Source organism: Oryza brachyantha, chromosome 9 (assembly GCF_000231095.2).
Source record: "Oryza brachyantha chromosome 9, ObraRS2, whole genome shotgun sequence".
Classification (NCBI taxonomy): Eukaryota; Viridiplantae; Streptophyta; class Magnoliopsida; order Poales; family Poaceae; genus Oryza; species Oryza brachyantha.
The window spans coordinates 1,371,103-1,397,122 of NC_023171.2; the positions used below are offsets into that span (position 1 = coordinate 1,371,103).

At 39.4% G+C, this 26,020-nt stretch overlaps 1 protein-coding gene across 1 annotated transcript; it reads left to right on the forward strand.

The window, feature by feature from the left end:
- The first annotated feature begins 14,492 nt into the window (after positions 1–14,492).
- On the forward strand, positions 14,493–17,230 carry LOC102719548 (G-type lectin S-receptor-like serine/threonine-protein kinase At2g19130). The gene has a single exon (XM_006664852.3). It carries the CDS (start codon positions 14,493–14,495, stop codon positions 16,965–16,967), a length of 2,475 nt encoding a protein of 824 aa, XP_006664915.1. The 3' UTR covers positions 16,968–17,230.
- The last annotated feature ends 8,790 nt before the right edge of the window (positions 17,231–26,020 follow it).

Sequence of the window (26,020 nt, forward strand, 5' to 3'; positions counted from 1 at the left end):
AGCACACCTTAATCTCCACGCTTTCATCTTTCTTTCTTTTCTGGATATGTCCTGTAAGTTTCTACGAGTCTTTGAATCCAAAATCGAGACCGTAGTAGCAAGCTAAAACGTATGACAATGTTTAGGTGACATGTTTGAGTGATTTTGTTCGCTTGATTTTTGCTTCTCAATCCAAGCTATCCCTACTTTGGGGTGACACATTGATTTTGATTCTGGTTGACCATGTGCAATAACACTAAGGCCGCGTTCGTCGCTGGCGCATTAGTTAACTTATGCCCTGGCATAAAAAACGTAATAATAGATTAGTACATGATTAATTAATTATTAAAAAAAATATAAAATAGATTAATATGATTTTTTAAAACAACTTTCCTATAGAAAATTTTTTCAAAAATACACTGTTTAGCAGTTCGGGAAGCGTGCGCGTGAAAAACGAGAGAGATAAGTTAACTAGTTGGGGGCTACCGAACGGGGCCTAAGTGATTTTAGCCGGCTGCAATGAGGTCTATATATGGAGGCAAGGTGGTGGGTTTTGAGCTTTAGCCGCTGCTTCAGATTATTACATGGCTACAACATAAAAATAATAATCGTAGTATGGTAACCTAGTAAATTCATAATCCAATATTGTCACACGACAAATTAAAAAACCGTCTGATTCTAAGAAAAACTGGCCACTACATTGAAAAGTCGGCATTCACCAAAAAACTGGCCGGTTCATCGGTTTTTAACTAGTTCGATTGCAAGGGCGATCTTTGAGTAGAACCAAACCGCCGAGGTTGCTGGTTCTGGTTTTTTCGGTTTAACCCCTAGTCCGATCGTTTTTTTTTCTATGGATAGGAGTACGTAAAGTCTGAGATATGTCCTAAGATGAATGATATCCAGGTTATGTAAACAAATTGAGATGCGTGGCAATCTTGTGTCTTGATCTTGTATCAAACTTAAAATACTAAAGATACGCGATATCCTAAAAATGTAGGAAATCTGCCCGAAGGTGTACCCAATTGGGGTGTCCTGATTTTTTGTACAAGATTGAGATGTGTGTCAAACGTCTTAAAATTTTGAGATGCCTGAACGATATCTGTTGAATAGGTATGAAATTTAAACATTCAAGATGCACGATATGTAGTAAAATATGTATCAAGATCTGCTCAAATACATGCCAAATTTGAGATCCGATTTTGAAAAAAGTAACTGAGATTATGGCACTATATGTCATGAATCCTACCAATTTTGGTATACGTTTTGAATGGCTACTAAATTCGAGGATCAGATCCCAGGATGTATAACAAACTTGAAATATGGAAAGGTGCACTCAATATATGGTGCAACCGTGCAAATGAACCAAAATTTTGCATGTACATAACAATATCTCTACTTCCCTCCATTTCGATCCAACATATGCAAGCTTTCCTCCTAACATCACACATCTTCATTGCCTTATATTTATTTTAAGAGTTTTTTTAGCATCTTTGAAAAAATACCTTAAGTACCACACTTTTTAGTATAAAAAGTATGGTACCTTGTGTTTGGTTATCTGATCCAACGTTAATTTCTAATCTTAGCCTAATATTTATCACCTCTGCTAATGTGGAATTAATCTAAATTAATCTGATCTACTGACCTGATTGAGAAGCCATTGAATTCGAATTTTCCTCCTTGGTCTGTACTTTCCTCTCTTCTTCTTTGATCCGATGACGCGCAGCGACGACGTCTTGGCAGTAGGCCTTCTTTTCTTGATCTAGGTGTTGACAACCTTCGGGTCTTCTTCCTGCAAGTCCTAAGATTACCTCACGACTCCCTTCCGGCGCCTAATCGATCGGGCAATTAGGGTCACGAATTTTGCACGTTGGGTTTGAGCGTCCCCTCCTCCTCTGAATTTATATCGCTAGTGGAAGTGGGGGGTTTATCTCCTATTTGATACGGAGTCTGATTCTACCGATCACCGAAACAAACTCCTATTCTATCTCTTCTTTTCTTGTCAGAGTAGGACACAAATTTCTTGTTTGAGTAGGAGTAGGACACGGTACAAAAAATCGGTTATGGTGGATTCCAAAATTCTTAAACCGGTCTCTATCTCTAATTTCTTTTATCCGGTGTCTAACCGAATAAATCAACCAACACCTTGAGGTACATTGTAACTTGATGTACCAAAAATTTATACTAAAATTTTTGGTACCTTGAGATACTTTTTAAGGATGGTAAAAAAGCCCTTGTTTTAAAGACTTGCCTTACAATGTTATTACTAGGATCTATTGCCTCCAAACCACTTCATCATCATTGGCCACCATGTGTCTGCTGCCCCCAACCTTATCCAGTATACTACATCCGTCCTTAAATGTTTGACGCCGTTGACTTTTTATATACATTTTATTATTCGTCTTATTCAAAAAATTTACATAATTTATAATGATTTTTATATCATTTCATTTATTGTTAAATATACTTTTATGCATATATATAGTTTTACATATTTTATAAATTTTTTTGAATAAAACGAATAGTCAAACATATGTCAACAAGTCCACAGCAACGATCATTTAGGACGGAGGGAGTACTTCTTATAATATAGGTCAAATACCTCATATTATCTACACCCCTATTTTGAAACTTAATTTAGCCTGACTGTGCAACATGGTGGGGAGGTGGATAAAAGCAAGTTTAATAGTAAAGCCATCTTACTAGCTATAAACTTATATTACAGTCAATTCATATAATAGATAGGCTATAAGACTGGCTATAATTTTTATCTCTTATCTTTTTTCTTACCTTTACCTTTAATTCATTTTTCTTGGAGTTGGTGTATAGCTAGCTCTTTCATGTGAGTCAACCCCACTTTTTTTTATTACCTCATTCCTCCACATCAGCTTATAGCCAACTTATAGTCTACTATTATACTTGCTCTTAGAGCAAGTTTAATAGTAAAGCCAACTTACTAGCTATAAGTTTATATTATAGTCAACACATGTAATTGATTGGCTATAAGGTTGGCTATAATTTTTATCTCTTACCTTTGCATTTAATGCATTTTTTTAGAGTTGGTGTATAGTTGGCTCTTACATGAGAGCCAACCCCACTCCTTTTTCATTATCTCCTTTAGTAAGTAAAAATGTATTTACCATAAAATGTAGAAATGGTACAAACTAAGAAGACAAATAATAGGAAATAAAGATCTCACGGTTCTATGGGAAACATGCTTCATTTGGGCAAAGTCCTGGTCCATTTGCTTAATATCTTCAAATTCATGGGATAATAGCAGAATATTCCATGACTAGGGAGCCTCAACAAAATGAAGTGGCAGAAAGACACAATCGCACACTCATGGAGATGGTGAGAAGCATGTTTAGTCACTCCAACTTATCAAATAAATTATGGATTGAGGCGTTAAAAACTGCTGCACACATACTAAAGAGAGTTCCAAGCAAGTTGGTGCCGAAAACTCCGTATGAATTATGGACCGGAAGAAAACCGACATTAAATTATTTGAAAATGTGGGGCTGTCATGCAGAAGCCAAATTATTCAACCCCCAATTAAAGAAATTAGACCCCAAGACTTTGAGCTGTCATTTTATCGGCTATCCTTCACATTCTAAGGGATATCGATTTTACTGCCCAGACCGTGTCACTAAATTTGTAGAAACCAGACACGCTATCTTCTTGGAAAATTATAAAACGGGGAGTTCACAGGAAAGGGAAATTAATCTTAAGGAAATTCGGGTGAGTGTTTCTTCTCCTCCAAAAATCCAAGAGAATAATGTCCCTATTTTTCATAATGTACCACAAACTGTAGTTTTCACTGCTGGCGCTACGGCTACTGCTGAGGAAAATATTGAAACCCATGAAAATAATGAGCCTCAACAGAGTCGTGTGATACATAATGAAGAAGAAATTCCGTAACTTGATCCTGAACCGTCTGTGGTCAATAATGAAAATCAAGAATTGAGGCGATCACAACGGAACAGGAGATTTGCCATCCCTGATTATTATGAAATTTACATGGGTGAAGATATTGGGAAGGTAGACGACCCCGCCCCATTTAAAGAAGCCATAAGCAGTCAAAATTCATCCAAATGGATTCAAGCCATGGAAGATGAATTCAAATCAATGAGCTAAAAATAAAGTGTGGGATCTAGTAGAAATTCCTAAAGGAGTAAAAACAGTAGGCTGCAAATGGGTCTACAAAACTAAATTGGACTCCAAAGGAAATATCTAACGATTCAAAGCAAGAATTTTGGCGAAGGGTTTTTCGCAGAGAGAAGGGATTGATTACAATGAAACATTTTCTCCTGTCTCTCAAAAAGACTCATTTAGAATTGTCATGGCGCTAGTGGCACATTATGATTTAGAACTCCATCAAATGGATGTGAAAACAACATTTCTAAATGGCGACTTAAATAAAAATGTTCACATGACTCAACCGGAAGGTTTTGTTGTGGAAGGAAAGAGCCATATGGGATGCAAACTTAAGAAATCCATCTATGGACTTAAACATGCGTCAAGGCAATGGAACCTTAAGTTCGATGAAATTATCAAGAAATTCGGATTTAAGGAAAATAAGGTGGACAACTGCATTTATACCAAAATTAAAGGTGGGAAATTCATTATACTAGTACTCTATGTAGATGACATTCTATTAGCAAGCAGTGACAAGAAACCAAGCAATTTTTGTCATCGAAATTTGATATGAAAGATCTCGGTGATGCATCATATGTTTTGGGTATTGAGATTCACTGAGACAGGTCCAAAGAGGTGCTAGGATTATCTCAGAAATCATATATTTCCAGAGTATTGGAAAGATATAATATGAGCAAATGCTCGACATCACCTGCTCCAATTATGAAAGGGGACAAATTTGGTTTATTCCAAAGTCTGAGAAATGAATTAGAAGAGAAAGAAATGACTAAGCTACCATATGCTTCAGCTGTCAGAAGCTTAATGTATGCTCAAGTTTGTAAGCGACTAGACTTGGCGTTTGTAACCGGGATGCTTGGCAGATATCTGTCTAAACCAGGTATGGACCACTGGAAGGCAGTAAAAAGTATTGCGTTATTTGCAAGGAACTAAACATTACATGCTCACATATAGAAAATCTTATAAGCTTGAAATTACAGGCTATTCGGATGCTGACTTTGAAGGGTGTTTAGATACCAAGAAATCTACTTCTGGGTATATATTCACTCACGCGGGGGAGCGATTTCATGGAAAAGTACTAAACAAACACTGACTGCATCGTCGACAATGCAGGCAGAATTAGGGGCATATTATCACGCAACGGGGCAGGCTGTATGGCTTAAAAATTTTATCGCGGGATTACAAGTGGTTGACAGCATTGAAAGACCACTGACAATATACTGCGACAATGAGGCCACAGTTTTCTATACGAGTAACAACAAGTCAAGTGAAGCTGCCAAACACATTGATATTAAATACCATGTTGTGAAAGATAGAGTACATGATCAAACAATTAAAGTTGAATACATAAACACTAAATCAATGTTTGCGGATCCGTTAACCAAAGGCTTACCTCCCAATTTGTTCAAAGAACATGTGGCCAACATGGGATTTTGTAATGACCTTGAATATGATCCTGGAAACCGGGGCAATTAAGTTCAATCAACACCCGCTTAATTAAATCTAGGGTTTATTTGTGTGATATAGTGAGCTATAAGTCTTGTTGTCTCAATGATGCTAAATGTTGTTGTGACACATTGCTTTAGGGAGCTGTATTATATCATGGACTCGTAATTAACCTCTAAATCAAGGGGAGAATGTTGGTTGATTTATCGGTTAGCCGATATTTAGGAAAGGATATAACCACCGTAATCCTATCCGTAATCTATCTCTAACTCTAAATTCGTAACCCTCATGGGCTGTAACTGCGATCGGTGGTTACGGGTCAGAATCGGATTAGGAAAAGCCCCCGAGGCCCACCAGTGCGATATAAAAGAAGAGGAGCCCACGGGGACGCTCGTGTCGCTTATTCTCGTAACCAAAAATTCGAAATCAATCTCTCCCAATCAGAGACGCTCTGGAAGGGTTTCGTGCGGCGATTCCAGGGCAGTGCCGTTGGAGACCCGAAGGTCGGAGGTTTAGAACAGATCACGGGCGATCTAATCTCGCCGGATACGAAGCAAAGAAGATGGAATTGAAGGAAAGAAAAGAAGGGAATCAGATGGTTTCATCTGCAGGTTTATTTAGTTTTCCGCATTTGAATTAATCGGTGATCATGTATTGATTAGGGTTTAAATTCGTATCTGTTATTTATGGATGAGTTGAATTATCTAACACTATGTTCACCTCAAAAGTTGTGTCCATGCTACTGTTCAGGTTTCCTTGATTCACCTGGTTAATGTCAATGTCCGATGGCTCACAAGCGTCACTGTTGCCTGTAAAGAGACATGGGTATATGGTTACTTTGATGTATTTCTAAGAAGTTCATAATTATGCATGGATGGTAAAGAAACAAGTGTTTACCTTGCACAGTAAGGAAGATAAAAACAGCAAGCAAAACCATAGGGCCAAGATGCATTTTTGAGTGCATGACTAGCTGTTTGGTTGCTGAACACTTCCAGCATGGATGGCTTGGATTGTTTTCAACCTGTATCACAAAGAACTACTACCTCCGTTTTATATTATAAGACTTTCTAATCTTGTCTAAATTCATCAATCCGTTTTATATTGTAAGACTTTCTAGTCTTGCCTAAATTCATCAATTGATGAATGTATATAATCTATATATATGTCTAGATTCATTAGTATCCATATGAATCTAAACATGGCTAGAAAGTCTTATATTATAAAACGGAGGGAGTGCTATATAACATGGAAAGATATTGACTGTATGGTTTATCAAAAGTAGTTGCTTTCCAACAGGGTCACTCATAAGTATTTCCATGTAATTGGAATGGCTCCTTCGTTAATTCCAATCTTCCTTATCAAAACAAGAAACACTTGCAGTTACGATCAACATGACTTAATTAGATGCAAGTTTGGAAAAACGAAAACTGATATTTCTGCATAGTGCTTCATGTCATACTATACGGTTCCAAAATCATTTGTTCCATGCGTGCTGCCATTCCCATCATCTGTCATGACATTGTGTGGCTCATGGCAACTCACTGCCATACTGTCTCTACTTCCCTCCATTTCGATCCAACATTTGCAAGCTTTCATCCTAATATCACACATCTTCATTGCCTTATATTTGTTTTAAGAGCTTTTTTAGCATCCTTGAAAAAATATCTGAAGGTACCACACTTTTTAGTGTAAAAAGTGTGGTACCTTAAGGTACCAAAAATTTGTACTAAAATTCTTGGTACCTTGAGGTACTTTTTAAAGATGGTAAAAAACCCTTATTTTAAAGACTTGCCCTTATAATGTTATTACTAGGATCTATTGCCCCCAAACCACTTCATCATCATTGGCCACCATGTGTCTGCTGCCCCCAACCTTATCTAATATACTATATCTGTCCTTAAATGTTTGACGCTGTTGACTTTTTTATATACGTTTGATTATTCGTCTTATTCAAAAAATTTACATAATTTATAATGATTTTTATATCATTTCATTTATTTTTAAATATACTTTTATGCATATATATAGTTTTATATATTTTATAAAAAATTTAAATAAAACGAATGATGAAACATGTGTAAAAAAGTCCACGGCGTTAAACGTTTAGGATGGAGGGAGTACTTCTTATAATATAGGTCAAATACCTCATATTATCCACATCCACATTTTGAAACTTAATTTAGCCTGACTGTGCAACATGGTGGGGAGGTGGATAAAAGCAAGTTTAATAGTAAAGCCAGCTTACTAGCTATAAATTTATATTACAGTCAACACATATAATAGATTGGCTATAAGGCTGGCTATAATTTTTATCTCTTATCTCTTTTTCTTATCTTTACATTTAATTCATTTTTCTTGGAGTTGGTGTATAGCTGGCTCTTGCATGAGAGTCAACCCCACTTTTTTTATTACCTCATTCCTTCACATCAGCTTATAGCCAACTTATAGTTTACCATTATACTTGCTCTTAGAGCAAGTTTAATAGTAAAGCCAACTTACTAGCTATAAGTTTGTATTATAGTCAACACATGTAATAGATTGGCTATAAGGTTGGCTATAATTTTTATCTTTTATCTATTTCTCTTACCTTTGTATTTAATGCATTTTTTAAAGTTGGTGTATAGTTGGCTATTGCATGAGAGCCAACCCCACTCCTTTTTCATTATCTCTTTCCTCCACATCAGCTTATAGTTAACTTATAGCCTACTATTATACTTGCTCTTAGGGAGCGGGTCACATCTTCCTTTCATAAGTAAAAATGTATTTACCATAAAATGTAGAAATGATACAAACTAAGAAGACAAATAATAGGAAACAAAGATCTCACGGTTGGTTGTTGGAACGCCAGTTTACCGCTATCGATGCCCAAACCGCAGTTGACAGGCAACACCTCGTGGGGTGGGGATGTACGCAATGGACAAGAATTAGGAGATTGGCTATAAATGGAGGGATGGGATGGGATGGGATGGGATGGGAGAAACAAATTCAGGTGTTTTATTTGATTTGCACCTTTAAGTTCTGTTAATTCTCGCATAATGTTTGGAAGGAGAGGCTGAGAATATTATCTCTGGGCATGGCAATAACCAGCATTATTTTGATGATATTCACACATTCAAAGGGTAGGTGATATTTGGATATTCATATCGTATCATATCATATGATTTGATGATATTCATATCCCCATCTATGCTGTCCTCTTCTATTACTTAATGGCCACAGATTATTGTAAGCCCCATAACCCTCCAGATTTGGATGTTGATTCCACAGGGTGGATTTGCCCAAATCAAGGTGATTAAGTGTGCCCTTCAACCAAGATTAGGCCACGTCTCTTGCTATCTCTGCAGGTTAATTGCTTTGCCTTCATCCCCCTTTACAGAAATTAAAAGCCAAACATTGCGAGCACCCTCTGCTGCCAATCTGCATGGGACTCAGCTCGCATGTTCAATTGCCACGATGAGGCTATTCACTTACTCCGGTTTGGTTGTCTCATTGATAAGACATTCAGTTTTCGAATATTATACGCAAGACTAACTGATATGGAAATAGAAACCTATTAAGAAGATGTACTACTTCGGTTTGGCCTTTTCAGCTTCTGAATTTTACCTCAGGCCCTCGATCTCCCGTCTTCACGACAACTGCCTTGACTCAATAGATCACGGGCTTATAGCTGAGGAGGTGGGCTAGAAGGCTTATTGACATTTCAGCATGGAGATGAGGCCTTCGCTTGGTGACGATGGAAAATTTAACTGTTTGCCACTCTTACGATGGGTCAAAATAGATTTGTCATTCACTGTCTATGAAATATGAGACCTCATTAGTATATGACAGGTGGGTCCACTGGTAAATTTGTTATGAATATTTGTAAGAGTGACAAAAAGTTTTTGATTTTTTGTATGACTATGCAAGTGACATAAGAAATAGGTGGATATTCAACTTATATGCTAAAAAACTTTTTTCCAAAAGTGGTCCATATAGCTCTATATGAGCTACGCTATTATTATAGAAGTAGGGGTTAGGAATGGAGAGAAATCAACCATAACTATATGGATTACCTATAAGAATTAAAATACATTATCTCTCCTTTTTTTCTCTGCCCCATGAGAGAGTTAGGACCATTGGATATGATTTTTTTGGACGTGAGCCCTGGCTTATGTCCGTTACTGTCTTATATATTATGAACATCTAAACAACAAGAAACTTATTATGTGGGTCCCATTCTTTATGGCCTTCTTACTCCATAAGGTGGGGGTGCATGTATATCACCCAAGTGACTTTTTTTTCTTAAAATCACACAAATACAACTATAGTATAATCATTATGTACTCACTGTGTCGTGTATTTAGTATATTACTAACATGTAAGTCATATGTAAATAAAGAATACCCATAGCTTCCTGCTGGTTACATTGAAATTATATTCTAATTACTTGTTACTTACATTATAATTACACTAGTTAAAATTGTATTATTTTAAGGGAAAATGGGTGATTTACAGCAAAACCGCATGTGCATTGGGGAGTAGCAGTACTGATCAGACTGCTCACATGACCATGGCCGTGCATATATTACCATTCGACACCCTCTGTCTTGATTCTTTGTATTAATTGACCACGATACATACCAATGGCCGGTTAAACTCATGTCCGTTTTTCTTCGTAGTAGGCACTTTTGGTGGCCTAAACATAATTAAAACTGAAAGACTCTGCTTCACCGAAATACAAGGTTATCTGCTGAGGACATAACGAACTTTAATAGTGCGGTGACATTATCATGTCGAAGAAGAGAATGCGACTCTGTATTTTGTAGGGTAAGGATCAAATTTAGTATTTGAAACCCTCTGTTGAAATCAGTGGATTGTCACCAATGCTCAGCGTCTTGTAGAAAAACTTGCTACAATAAATAGAGCAAAATCAATCCATGACATTACCTAGATTTAACGGTCTTGGCTAACTGTGCACTAGCTCTATCGTCCCCATCTTTTTACTTCCGTTTATAATTATAAGTTAAATTTTAAATTTTTTAGTCTTAAATTTTTAGTTGATTTTGGAGTGTTTTTACAAAGTTTATTTTTAAGTTTTGCCTTATAGATCACAAAGGATATGTTTAGTTGGGGGATTTGAAGGATTGGGATGGAGCCAACCCAGTTTTGCCTTTATTTTGTTTGGGAGCATAAGGGAGTAGTCAAACATAAGATGGAATATACCACCCAAATTTGGGGTGGGACTATCCGTAAAATTTTAGTGGACCGTGCCAACCCATCCGTAGCCACAGGCGCGCATGTGAAGGGGCCCACGCGAGAGTCACTGTCCAGAGAATATGTGTATAAAAAATTTATTCTTATTTTTGTATTTATAAATATGTTGTTGGACTTTTTCCAAACAACCACACCCTATGCCACTGCCTGTAGCACCCATGCACCGGCGTCCCTCTGCGCTACCTCTTCCACACCGTGCCCTCCTCTGCCCTCTCCTGTCAGCAAACGTAATTAGCCCTTGTAGATTGGTTTTCTGTTGTAAATTGTAATCGGCTAGTATATACAATGCTAAATATGAAATTATTTCTATGATGTATTGGTGTCTGAGATCGTGTTTTTCTCTTTTTAGATAATCTAAAGAATCTCGATTCTACGCCCATTTCGGATGTATATATACAGCCAAGGTCTCTGACATCACTACTACGTAAATCAATAACCCTGACCTTTACTCTGTAGAGCTTTCAATAAAACCATTTGAAATTAGTTTATCTATAATTGCTCTAGAAAAATCCATTTGTGATTTAATTATTGGACAATTACTGATGTGAGCTAATCTTGACGCATCTAATTGTTCAAACTAACAATCATTACATATTAAGGATATACACCAAATAGTTTTATAATCTTGATCCAGTACATATTCTGAAGGGATGAGGAAGTAAACGGTTTAAATAGCGATAATGACGGAGATAGTAATTACCTTATTGTATTACGGATTTCCTGCTAGGGAGCCCGTGATTCTATATATTAAAAAATGCTTACTAATGCCATGTTCCTATCAAATATATAAATCCATTCCACTGCTATAGAAATGTTCCTTCTAAGACTGAAATAAATTTAGCTTTATGTACATGAAGCCATCCTTGTTATTTAGCCAATAATCTAACATTGCTGAATTGCTAAATGGCACTGTCAATACATTAGTACTGAGCCTTGCTTTTGTTGTTGTGTATGTTTCTTTCTAGGTGATTGCAGGTGTTGATATCTTTATTAGGAATGTCTAGGACTCCCATAAAAGGTCTAAAAAAAAGGCCTGTTTCTTTCAACTTATGATTATTATAATCTAGATTATTGAGTCAGATTACCATTATAATTTGTAGTAGAATAAGTTATATGTTGTTTCTTTCATAGATTATTAGAGCCTAGATTATTGGGTTTACATGTCTAAAGAGGGAGTGAGGTGACATGGTGGGTAATTTTTTACCCAATAATCTAGAAAAAGCTCACCTAAATGAGCTTATCAGATTATAATAAGGTGTGTTCTAGACTATAATAAATTATTTCAATAAGTTGTTTGTTTCTTTCAGCTTACTCACAATAATCTGGATTATAATAATTCCAAGCTAAAAGAAACAAGGCCTAAGGGTTAACACCTAGTCGGTCGCTTATGGACATGGGTAGCCAAGCATCCGAAGAGCAAAGACAATTGTGATGCCAAGTAAGCATCTATATGAGTAGTATTTAGTTCTTTTCCTCTTCATGGTTTTGTATACTACTCGCTAACATGAATGCGAGTGGTTAGTTCTTTCTGGCCTAACTATTCACTAGTATAAGCGGAGTATAATTGAGAGGATCTGAGTTGGCTATTCGTTTGAGCCACTGAGGTACTGTCGCGCTCAGAAATTTATACCAATTTCTGAACAATAGCATGTATTAATTCTCGGTTCAGGAATCAGCCTGAGTACACACTATGACAAATTAATACACAGTTCAACGACTTAAAAACAAATAAAAACAATTGTCTATCAAAATGCAGCGAAAAAAGAAAACAAACTAAACCATATAATTTTCAGCTTCAGCTGCCGATGACGGCTCCACACCACAGACATTCTCGATGGTGGACTGAACCTCACTTCAACCTTGGGAACTACCTCCTTCTGACACAGGCTCTGGCACTTCCTCTGGCGGGAAAAAATTAATCATAAACTAGATGGAGGGAGTATTAAGTATTGTCAACGATTGATATCGGCAATAAGCTTATAGAGTGACTATTAGGCTCGGAACTTGATGGTTAAGATAAAGAGGGGAGATGATTTACCCAGGTTTAGGCCCTCGACGTGGCGAGATAATACCTTACTCCTACTTGGCGGTCGCGTTGCGTAGATGATTCTCGGTGCCCTTAGGGGGCGCCCGTACCCCTTTATATAGTGGGGATAGAGCTACAGATATGATATAATCATATTCCAACAAGGCTAAAATCTATCCTAATTTGGTTGCGGCTCGGGTCCGACGTACACGGCGTGCAAACCGATACCTACCAAACTCCTAGCCGACACCGTACAGATATATTCTTCTTCCTATTCAGTACCCTATTGACCGTACGTATTCATGTAGTCTACCGATACCCCCTGTATAGGTATCTCACAAGTATAAACTAGATAATACTCCGCGCTTTGCCACGAAATATATGGAAAAACACATATTAAATATATTGAAATAATACATGAATATTCTTAATGCTGGATACATGGACTAATACATGTTAAATAACTTAAGATAATGGATGAATCTACATTCAAATATTATGAAAAATTATTTTACTCCTATAAAAAGCGGTAATGGTGGTGGTAGTGAATCTACCACTTACCCCACCACCAACTCTCTCCTATTTTTTAAAGAAAAAGTAACTAATATATATCAAACCACTTTTATTAACTTTTCTTTAGTAACATGATAATGATATTTTTAATAAAACTCCATTGCAACGCATGGACGATATGCTAGTGTGTGTGTATATATATATATATAATAGGGAGGGAGTATTAAGTATAAACTAGACAATACTCCGCGCTTTACCGCGGAATATATGGATAAACACATGTTAAATATGTTAAAATAATACATGAATATTCTTAATGCTGGATACATGGACTAATACATGTTAAATAAGTTAAAATAATGGATGAATATACATTCAAGTGTTATGAAAAATTATTATAAAAATAATAAAGAGGATGATGATTTGATATTGTTTTATATTAATCTTTAGAATCTAATAAATTGTATATGATGTATCATGATTACATAAACTTTAAATATAATAGGTTCTAATTGGTTATGACATATCATGTTTGCATGTTGAGCTTATGTAACATGCTTGCATGAGGTTTAAATATAATGGTTGCTAGTGGATGATGACATGGCATGTGTGCATGTTGAGTTTTATAGGTAGTGGGTGAGAATTATATAGGAAGTATAGATGCTCTGTGCAATACGAAAATGGCCCAAAAACGAAAATGGCCCCAAAACCAAAAATAGAAGGCTGGCTGTTTGGCGCGTGCAGAGACCCGTGCGAGACCTTCGTCAATCACAGTTTTCGGTCGTGACTGACAACAGTGAAGTAAACGCCTATGGAATTATGCGTTGGTTTGGGTAGTCATCTTCAGCCTGTTGGAAGGTGGTGATTCCTTCTGCCTGCACATGCCTTTTCCCAAGTTAGTGGCCAACTGGTCAAGTGGGTATTCATGTGTTGATTATTCTATTTTATGGATGCGAGCTTGACCAAAACTTGCATTGCATCTACTCTCTTCCATTCATAGAGTTCCAGAGTGGGCTCCATTTCTCACCCAATTTTCTTTATGTGCATCCTCTTCTTCTTCTTCTTCTCTATATACAAGAGCATGCAGCACAGCACATATGTGCATCCAACTCATTTTCTTGTCAGTATGGCTCCTCTCTACATACTCCTCAGCCTTGTTTTCTTCTCCCCGCACACACCTTTGTGTTGTGCGACAGATGATACTCTTGCAGTAGCGCAAGCCCTCTCTGTTGGTGACAAGCTCGTCTCAAGAAACGGCAAGTTCGCGCTCGGCTTCTTCCAGTTCCAGCCAACAACCAGTAAGTCATCTGACAACACCACCTCCCCCAATTGGTACCTTGGCATATGGTTCAACAAGATCCCAGTTCTTACTACAGTATGGGTTGCTAATAGAGAGAACCCCATCACTGCCACTGACATCAATCAAACAAAGCTGGAAATCACAGCAGATGGAAACCTTGCCATCTTGAACCATGAAAACGAATCCACAGTCTGGTCCACTAGCATTGTCAATAGTAGGACAGAAGCAGCTAGCAGGAACACTAGTACCACTGTTCTTGTTATCCTAAATGATGGGAACCTTGTCATGATGAAAAACTCATCCAATGTAGTGCTGTGGCAGAGCTTTGACTACCCAGTAGATGTTTTGCTTCCTGGTGCTAAGTTTGGCTGGAACAAGGTTAGTGGCTTGAATCGGCTAGGCATATCAAGGAAGAGCCGGATTGATCCCGGTTTCGGCCCATACACAATAGCACTGGATACCAAAGGTACCAAAGGAGTGGTGCTCGGGCGCCTCAACCCCCCAGTAGTGTACTGGTCTTGGTCATCTGATAAATCATTGATGCTTATACCAATACTTAAGTCGCTGCTAGACATGGATCCACGGACGAAAGGTCTGATTATCCCAATATATGTTAATAACGAGACAGAGGAGTACTACATGTACAATTCAACGGATGAGTCATCCTCCTCTTTCGTCTCGTTAGACATCTCTGGTCAGGTCAAGATTAATGTGTGGTCACAAGCCAACCAGTCTTGGCAGGTCATATATAGCCAACCTGCTGATTCCTGCACTCCCTACGCTACCTGTGGACCTTTCACTGTTTGTAACGGAAACTCGCCCCAATTCTGCGGCTGCATGGAGAGCTTCTCTCGAAAGTCGCCTCGGGATTGGGATCTTGATGATCGAACAGGAGGTTGCATCAGAAACAGTCCTTTAGACTGCACTGGAAAAGGAAATACAACAAGTTCAACGGACATGTTCCACTCCATATCTCGTGTTACGTTGCCTTATAACCCGCAAAGCGTAGATGATGCTACCACTCAGAGCAAGTGCCAAGAAGCTTGTCTCAGTGACTGTTCCTGCACTGCTTATGCCTATGAAAATAGCAGATGCTCCATCTGGCATGGGGAATTGCTTAGTGTAAATGAGAATGATGGTACTGATAATACTTCTGAAGATGTTCTTTACCTTCGCCTTGCTGCCAAAGATTTGCCACGGTTCATGAAAAACAAAGCAAAACCTTTGGTTGGAGTTGTTACAGCTGTAAGCATCGCTGGTTTTGGGTTACTGATGATCATACTGTTGTTGATCGTTTGGAGGAAGAAAATCAAGTGCTGCAGTGGGCCATTACCATTACCTGGCAGTCAAGGTAGCAGTGGACTTATAGCATTTAGATACGCTGATTTGGGCCAGGCTACCAGAAAATTTTCAGAAAAGCTGGGAGGAGGTGGTTTTGGTTCTGTATTCAAGGGAGTACTAAGTGACCTAACTGCCATTGCAGTTAAAAGGCTTGATGGTGCCCGTCAGGGCGAGAAGCAATTCAGGGCTGAGGTGGGCTCACTTGGTTTGATTCAACATATCAACCTAGTCAAATTGATTGGTTTCTGCTGCGAAGGTGATAACAGACTACTTGTGTATGAACATATGTCAAATGGTTCTCTGGATGTCCATCTATTTCAGAGCAGTGCTAATGTCCTAAACTGGAACACCAGGTATCAAATAGTTGTAGGAGTTGCTAGAGGATTATCTTACTTGCATCAGAGTTGTCGTGAGTGCATTATACATTGTGATATTAAGCCAGAAAACATACTCCTCGACGAATCATTTGTTCCTAAAATTGCAGACTTTGGATTGGCAGCGGTAGTAGGAAGGGATTTTAGCCGAGTTCTGACTACATTTAGAGGGACTATAGGGTATCTTGCCCCAGAATGGATTAGCGGAGTTGCAGTTACGCCAAAGGTTGATGTCTACAGTTTTGGTATGGTACTATTGGAAATAATCTCAGGATGTAGGAATTCACCTAATTCAGAGATTAGCAACAATTCTTGTGTTACTTATTTTCCTGTTCAAGCTATCAGTAAGCTTCATGAGGGAGATGTGCAAACTTTGGTGGATCCACGATTAAATGGTGACTTCAATCTAGAAGAGGTTGAAAGGGTTTGCAGAGTTGCATGTTGGTGCATCCAAGAGAATGACATTGATCGGCCAACAATGGGTGAAGTGGTCCGTGTTCTTGACGGTGTACAGGAGCTTGATTTGCCCCCTATGCCAAGACTACTTGCAGCAATGACACAATGCTCTCGTGTGGCTTCAACATAACAGTTATTATACACCTCAAAATTGACGTTGGCATGTTGCTAATATTTATTAAATTATCAATTCTATGATGGAAGGAATAAAGAATGACAATTCTGTGATTTCTAAACTTTATGCAGGCTAAATTATAGTTTGTGGAAGACAAAAGGTTTGGTCTGTACATGTGGTCTAGTTAGTTTGTTCAGATCTGTAAGTTTAGTATTCAGAATATTTATTTCTGATCTGAGCTCTTTGGTCGTCGTGGTCCTGGTTTTCAGACATGTTGATCTTGTACAGAAACCTATTGTCTGTAATCTCGCAAGGATGTTCGCCGGTGAGATTGTAAGGTGGACGCTACAACGATGTGGACACAGGAGGCAAACAGAAGTTCGATTGTGCTGCACAAACCCGCGCAGCCTTTCTCTGGGTTTTCTTCTCTGGATTTGACTTCGGCTACGCCCGGTTCATACAGGAGGGGAGCTTCTGAAAATGAACGCGCCCAAGTGCCTTGGTCGTGATATATGCAATCTGGTCCTGAGTCCCGATGAACTCACCATCTTCCACCCGTTCCCGAATGTAGTGATAGCGAGTGGCAATATGTTTGCTCCACTCGTGGGACACGGTTTTTTTTTTTTGCTGATTTGTTGTCGACAAGAAGATTGAATGCATCCGCCTTCTCCTGGTTGATCTCCCCCAGACGCCTTGGCATGCAGCCATGGTCGCTGCGATGTATTCCGCCCCACAGGACGAAAGCGCGATAACTTTCTGCTTCACAGACTACTTGATCTGAGGAACAAGACGACGCCGGTTGTGCTCTTGGCGTCCGGGTCACCAGCCGTGTCGGCATGACTGTATCCCACCACCGAGTCCCGAGGTGCAAGACCCAGTGTATGCGCGACCCCTAGCAGGTCACCAATCCTGTGGTAAGAGCAAGTTCAATAGTACAGCCAACTGCTGACTATTAGCCCATTGCTAAAGCCTGCTACTAGTATAATAGATTATCTGTTGGCTGGCTACATCTCATAATCAAATAATTAATTATAACATGCACATATCAATGCGTATGATCAAGAGTGAATTGCATCTTTGTAGCCATTTGTGCCAGGAACATAACAGAGACCATATCAACCAAATTCTGTGTAGTACAAAAACTGCAAGGCACTATTACTATAACTCAAATACCATAGATTAATTGAAAATATTATCCCAGTTGTAACATAAGTCTTAACAGAAAAACATATGTGTATTCAGGTGTTCTTTTACATTGTTAAGAAAAAAGCATACACTGATCTTATATATCCTTACAGCAAGATGGCAAAACTTATAAACACCAAGGCTAACTTAAAAGTTATAAACAGCAAGATGGCAATGTGTGCTCACTACTATAGCTACCCGACACACAAAAGAAAGAAAGAAAGAAAGAAAGAAAAACATGCATGTCATCTTTCTGCAGCTACAGAATAGTAGAAGCAAAGAGGCAAACCACCAACAAAGAAAGTCCGTTTGTGATCTACTGCAGGATAGTGGAAGCAAAGCGGCAAACCAACCAACAAACAAGCTTGTTAACTGACACCATTGATCTGGGAAGGTCTGCCACTGGATCTCAGAGCAATTGTCTTTACAGATCGTACCACATAGATACGAAAGAGGAAGAGGAGTAGAGGGAGATTGTGTGCACGACGGAGAGGAAAAGAAGTGCGTACGCACGGAGAGGCAGAATCGCGTGCGGGAAGAGGCAGAAATTACGCGCGGGAGTCGAGATACCAAATGTAATACGGCTAGGGTTGAAAACGGATCGAATACGGTCGGAAACTGGCTCTATCATATTCATTTTTATATTTTTTTCGGAATCGGAAACCCAGATACGGAAACGGAATCGAATATTATCGAATACAAATACGGAGCGAATATGAATCGAAACGGATACTGTGACGGATATTAATCAGAACATAAAAACCTCTTAAACTATACTTCTCAAATCATAGAATAAATATAACTTGTTATATTTTCTAATATAACTCATCAGCATTTCTAAATATAGGCAATTAATAATAGCATAACAAGAAACATCCACAAACTTGCACAATCAGACACAATGGTATAGTGACATAGTCTCACACATTAGATCATTATCACATAAGAGTCACATCACATCATATAGTTTAGAAACTACTTGAACAGTCCAATATTAAGTGGTTTAAATGTAACATAGAGTAATGGGCATAGACACTAAGACACATAGTCCATCACAGACAGTGCTCTTGGAAATAGTTCATTACATACATCTTGCAAATTAAATTAACAAACATTTTATTAAACACCCATTGGCACTATGTCGTAATCATCTTCAACATAGTCCATTTCAATATCACCATAACCATCTTGTTCATCATTTTGTTTCGTGGCCTGTAAATAAAAATTTGATCAATTATTAGTGGAAGTATAAAAGACAGTGAAAGAATTGTATAACTTTTTAGTGCTAGAAGCACAAACCATGGCCAGCAAGGTAGCAAAAGATCGCTCAAGGTTCTCCATGTCCAACTCATTGATGATAGAACCAACCACATTTCCACCTAAGTATTCACATTCACATATATTCTTAGAAGAAAAGAATAACAATCACTTAAAGGTTAAAGCAATATAATGATGTACATACAACACATTATTACCTTTTCTTGATGCAGCAGTCCAATCTTTGGTGCAAATCAAAGCTTGCACGATTTCAGGATCTAGACGATTGCGGAATGGATCAACAACACGCCCACCAGCACTAAATGCTGATTCTGAAGCAACAGTTGACACTTAAATAGACAAAACATCACGAGCAAGTTGAGAAAGAACAGGAAGCTCATGTTGCTTGAGTGACCACCAATGCAAAATATTGAATGTTTTGTCTCTTGTATCCCATTCCACTAATGGTTGTTCTTGGTACACTTGCAACTCAGTTTTAGTGGATTTTCCAGAGGCAGTGCAGCGACGCAAGTAGTTCATAACATCTTCATCAAGATCATCATCACTCTCCATATTCTTATCCTCGTTGATTAAAGAATCCTTCTGCAAATTTGTAGCCAATGCATTCTTTGAAGTTGATGCACTAAACTCATAAGCTTGGAATAGCCGATTAACAACATCCATGAATTTTTTAATTTCTTGTGGAGCATATGTCTCACCATAAATCTTTTCTGCATAATAGGTTACTAGATTTGTCTTGAACCTTGGATCAAGAAAGCAAGCTACAGAAATAGCCATATTGGACTTCTCCCAATATTTATCATACTTGGCCTTCATTTTAAAGCCCATGGCTGCTATAGTTGGATCAGAGTTGGTGCACCAATCAGCTATTGCTAGCTTAATTTGGCAGAATTTAGTAAAAAACAGATTTGCTGTTGGATATGTAGTGCCAGAGAAGATCAAAGTAGCATCATAAAATCTTTTTAAACATGTGCACAATGATTTTGCCATAGTCCAATTACTAGCTGTTGGGACACAATGCAAATATTTGCTTCTATGACGAAGAAAAAGTCTATCAAAAGCTGATCTATAGTGAAGAGCTTGTTTTAACATGAGATAAGTTGAGTTCCACCTTGTTGATACATCCAAAGAGAGACCATGGCTAGTATCTAAACCATCACATTCTGAGGCACACTTCATCAATTCTTCCCACTACAATATGGAGTTCTTCACAATTGAAATTGTGTTTCTAATATTTGAAACAGCTGGTGCAATTTGCTTCAAACCATCTTGAGCAACAAGATTGAAAATATGATTCAAGCATCTCACATGAAAAAAGGCCCCATCACAGATCAAGGGTGATATCTTGTTAAGCTTTAGTACTAGACCCTTAGCACATACATCATTGGCTGATGCATTGTCCAAAGTAAGTGCAAGCAATTTTCTATCAAGGTTCCAATCTAGTATACTATCATAAAATTCCTTGCATAAGTTCTTCCCTGAATGACGGCCCTCTACATGCATAAACTTCACAATTCTCTTTTGCATGCACCAATTATCATCTATCCAATGCACAGTTATGCACCTTTATTTTGATTTGAGGTCCACATGTCCATGGTTGTACTAAAACGACATGAAAGTGTTTTGAAGTACTCATATGATTTCTTCTTTTCCTCTAGAAACATGTTCAATATATCTTTCCTAACAATTATACGACTTCTGATTGGAAAACTAGGGCGCAAGGACTTGATAAAATCCACAAAGTACTCATGCTCAACAATATTAAAGGGATATTCATGCATAATGATTGCCAAATAAAATTTCTTTAAGCTGACAGCTTCATCATACCTATAAGTCTCAACAGATGTAGTTCCACTGCCACTATCACTCTTTTTCAGATCTAGAAGCTGCTGGCCATTTTTGATTTGGTGCTTGCTGGCCAAGTGATTCCAAAATACCGTTGTGCCCCTATTGCTCTCCCGACGTGATTTATAACTACACTTCTTACACTTAGCCCAAAGTGACATAACCTCTATTCCATTATCTCCTCTTATCTTCTCCTCATACTTGTCAAAGTACTCCCAAACCTTTGAGCTGCACTTCTTTGTTTTTTTTAAGGAGAGCCCTCTGTGATCTCATCGGTAGTATTTTGTGTCAAATCAACATCGACTCTTGTTGTTGTTGTAAGAGCAGTTGCATCACGCACTTGTGGGTTGGCAGCAGCTTCTTGTGTTGGTTGAGATAGTGTTGGCAATGGTGCTACACTTGTACTGCATAAGCTGAAGCTACTGCTACTTGCATTAGAGGAATTCATCACAAATCTACAACATAACACATGCACAAAACAAAAATAAATCAATGAGGAGCTCCACAAATCAGTTTTTAGAAGTACATAGCTCGCACCAATAATACAGTGATAATATGAAAAAAAAAGGAGCCTTAGTATGACCTCCACTGGTCTGAACCAACGGTAAATTATAATTCTCTATCACTTAAAATATTTAATCTTCTTTCTTGCAAATAAAAATACATATGAAACCTAGCTGCTTGCAAGCGGGGAGAGCCGGCGTGGTCCGATGACAGGCAACGGCGCAGCTCGATCCGGCGAGGGCGGCGACGCAGCTCGCGCAGATTGATCCAGCAAGGGCAACGGGGTGCCGTGATCTCCGCTGTCCGATCCAGTGAGGGGCAGCGGCGCAGCACGAATCGGTGAGGGGTGGCGGCGCAGCAAGATCCGGCGAGGGGCTGCGGCGCTAGTTGGCGAGGCGACGTCGTCATCGGCGGCGGCGGCGGTGGAGGCGATGCGGTGGCGGCGGCAGCAGCCTGAGGCTGAGGAGGCAATCAGGCAACTACTGCATCGTGGATATTGGTGTGGTACTGTGGTGCACTGGTGCATTTGTGAGGTGAGTTAGGGTTAGTAGTTGGGCCAGGTCAGGCCACCAGGCAGTTGGGCTTATTTTTAGTTGGGTTACAATCCGGATATCCGCATAATAATTTCGGATATTATCCGACCGTTATCCGATTCCGACGGATATTACTCGTACTGTATTCGTTTCCATATCCGAAAAAAATATCCGAATTCGATTCCGAATCCGAAAATATCCGGAACTATCCGACCGAATTCCGTTCGTATCCGAAATTGCTCCGGTCGGTCGGAAAATATCCGAACCAGTTTCAACCCTAAATACGGCAAAGATGTTCGCCGGTGAGATCGTAAGGTGAAGGCTACAACAATGACACAGGAGCATGAATTTCAGATTTCGATATTTGAGAGGCTAAGTCCTCTACTTGGGCTAAGTTCCCAAAGTTCTCAAAATAAAAAATGGCTGCATATATCCGAGTGGATATAGAGGCCGGGTAAAAATACTCTTCTCTAAAGAAACGATGTGGACACGGGAGGCAAATAGAAGTTTGTGCTGTATAAACCCGTGCAGCTTTTGTCTAGGTTTTCTTCTCCTTTTATTAGCGATTATCAGAAAAGAGCGGACAACGTGGTCCACGTTGCCCGCCACACGTTGTAGTGCGTTCGTGCACCATCCCACATGATCAGAATGTGCAGCAGGGGACTCGCTACACTACTGCCATGCCGTGAACATGAACACGGTTCTGGCATATTGACGCACTCAGCTAACAGCTATCTTATGAAAGCAAGAAAACAAATACAAACCTAAACTAACAAAGTGATAAATTGGATGCCATCTTACGTACTACCTCTGTTTCATAATGTAAGATGTTTGACTATTTTTTTGCAACGTTTGACCATTCGTTTTATTCAAAGATTTCGTGCAAATATAAAAAATAATAAGTCATGCTTAAAGTTTTTTTGATAATAAAGTATGTCACAAGCAAAATGAATGATATTTTTATAATTTTTTAATAAGATAAATAGTCAAATATTATGAGAAAAAAGTTAAACATCTTATATTATAAAACGGAGGGAGCAGCATCTAACATTGTCCAATGTATTCAAATGGTTCGTAAATCTTTTGCATATTCCTGAATGAACATATCGATCTGATGTATGTAAATAATGATTATAGCATACTAAATGAAATCAAACGAACGGTTTCATCTATATTCTGGGACAGAATACTAAAAGCCATAGATGATAATGATGCAAGGATGTGAAATGAAGACAGCGGGATACCATTGTTCTTGAGCCGAGATAATTCTGCTCATTCTTCGAGTTATGTAGTTCCAGTCTGTGAACAGAGAGAACGCACACGCAGAGCATGAATAAATAGAAACTCAATATAATCCAAAAAAGCAAAACAGAAAGGACAGAAATCAATGTAACTAAAAAAGGACAGAAATCAATGTAACTCAATATGAACATAACTAATAATGTAACTAAAAAAAGGACAGAAATCAAGACTGAATCTGAAATGGAGGGAAGAAATAGAGGCAGCCACTGCTTCAAGCATAATAAAGTTATCTTTCTAGTGTGAAATGCTCTTACTAGCTAATATCGGTTTCATAGGACCATGGAAGCCCAACTACTAATCTCTGTTGCATAGTAGATATTGGTTCAGCTGCTACATATTTTATGGTGTTGGTGAATTTTATTAGTGTCATAGCACTCTCTGATAATTTTATAGCACAGTTTACTCCCCTTATTATAAAGCTTTAGGGCAATTTTTTAGTTCAGATTTGCTCCGGTCCAACAAAAAGTACCTTGAGGTACTAAATAAAAGTGCATCTAGCCCTAAACGAAGTTTTGGATGATTAATGACAATGCTAGCCAAGCATGTGTGCGTCAATGAGTTGTAATTGCAGAGAAGATAAGGGATCAATTCAATTGAAGGATTACGCGATCAAATTTGAAGCATAGTGACCCAAAGCGAAGTTTCTACGGAGTTGAAGGCATTCGACGACGGAATTCTTTTTCGTTCTTGAGTCGTAGGAACTTCGTACTATTAAGAGGGGTCACCAGAAGCTTTGCATATATCCAAGAGTAGTTAGGGTCAAGTTTCGACTAAATGGAGGCTTGTTGCTATTTTCCTGAGCAGCAGGGATAGGCCGGATAGTTCGGTGGCAGGACGGTTTGGACCTTGGTCTGGCCCCTACTCAGGCTGAGTGAGTTAAGTGCTGGCTAGATAGTCCGGTTAGGTTTATTTTCCAACGGCTAAGTGACATCTGCCAGCCTATATAAGGGCCCCTTTGGATCTAACCGTTGGTGAGGCTTTCTGTTCGATTTCACTGGTTCCTAGGGTTAACCTAGCACCTCTCAAGCCTCCCCACTAACCCAAAACACTTCCTAGAGAGATTAATCCATGAATCATGTCTTAGGGAGAGTGTTTAGGCTACTGAGTGATTGAATGATTGTTCTTGGGTGAAGATGGATGCATGCCTCCAATTCTTGTGGATTGCCCGGGACCAAGTTGTGAAGGTTGGTGCCTAACCTTCGCAAGGAAATAGGTAAAGATTGATAGTGGATTCTTATGCTTCTTTATAGAGGGCTGCAGGGTAGAGCGGGTAGCAACCTAGGGCTGGGCAAGCCGCATTGATCTTGACCTTGGTGGTCGATCAAGGGGTTGCTAGTCCTTAGGCGTGGATCCGGAGACCCGTGTTGGCTTTGTAGGAGGAAGCCAAGAGAGGAAAAGGATTGAGAGAGATCCCACTCGTAGAAGCGCCTCAACGGAGAATAGGATCGAAAGATCCGAACTTCGGGGTAAATTTCTCGTGTCTTTGTTCTTGTGATTTCTGTGTTCTCTTTGTTCCTGCAATCTTTCTGCATTTATATTCTGCACATAATCACTTCACGTTCCCAAGAACCTCACTGAAAAAGGAGACTGTCAAGTCTATTTTTTCACTGACCGGATGGTCCGGTGTTCTAACCAGGACGGTCCGGCCAGAGCTCTCGGCCCAACTCGAGATTGTTGACCGGACGGTCCGGCCCCTACTAACCGTTGCTGTTTCGAAGAAATTTTCAGGACACCTATTCACCCCCCTCTATACTGTCTCCCTGTGACTTCTCTAAATTGTTTTCCACCATTAGATCTAGCTGAGCAGGATGAACATTATTAGATCCAACTAGGGCTGGGCAAAAAACTTGGGCTCGTGAGCTCTGCTCAAGCTCGGCTCGGCTCGGCTCGAATCCTAAACGAGCCGAGCCTAGGTTATAGCTCGTTTGTGAACCGAGACGAGTCCGACCAGCTCTTGAGCGGCTCACGAGCTAAATAGACTCGGTTTGAAGATAGACTTTTGGCTAAAACCAACGAAGCCCATATCTAGCCCGTTACGAAACTAGGTTTGTGTGATGTCTCTTGTCTGTTCTCTCGTGAAATCGTCTCTCTCTCTCTTGTCTTGTGGGCGACGGTGCCAGAGTCCAGACGCCAGTACGTGAGAGTTGAGACGGCCGGTGTGACGGGCTCAGGGGAGTACGGGAGTCGACGAGGCCAAGTCGGAAGGGATGCCGATGCCGTCGACGTCGGGAGCCCAAGAGAGATTACCGCCGCGTCGGACTCCCTAGTCCCCACCCCACCTGCGTCGCGCCAGCCGCCAGGAGCACAGGAGTCCAGGACCTCAACCTTGCGCCACCAGCCCGCCTCCACCTGCACGGCTGCGACAGCGCCGCCGCCATTTGCCACCCCGCCACCTGCGCGGCTGCGCTAGGAGACACCGCG

Coding starts and splice junctions, on each gene's coding strand:
- LOC102719548 (XM_006664852.3), top strand. CDS start 14,493: ATGGCTCCTCTCTACATACTCCTCAGCCTTGTTTTCTTCTCCCCGCAC.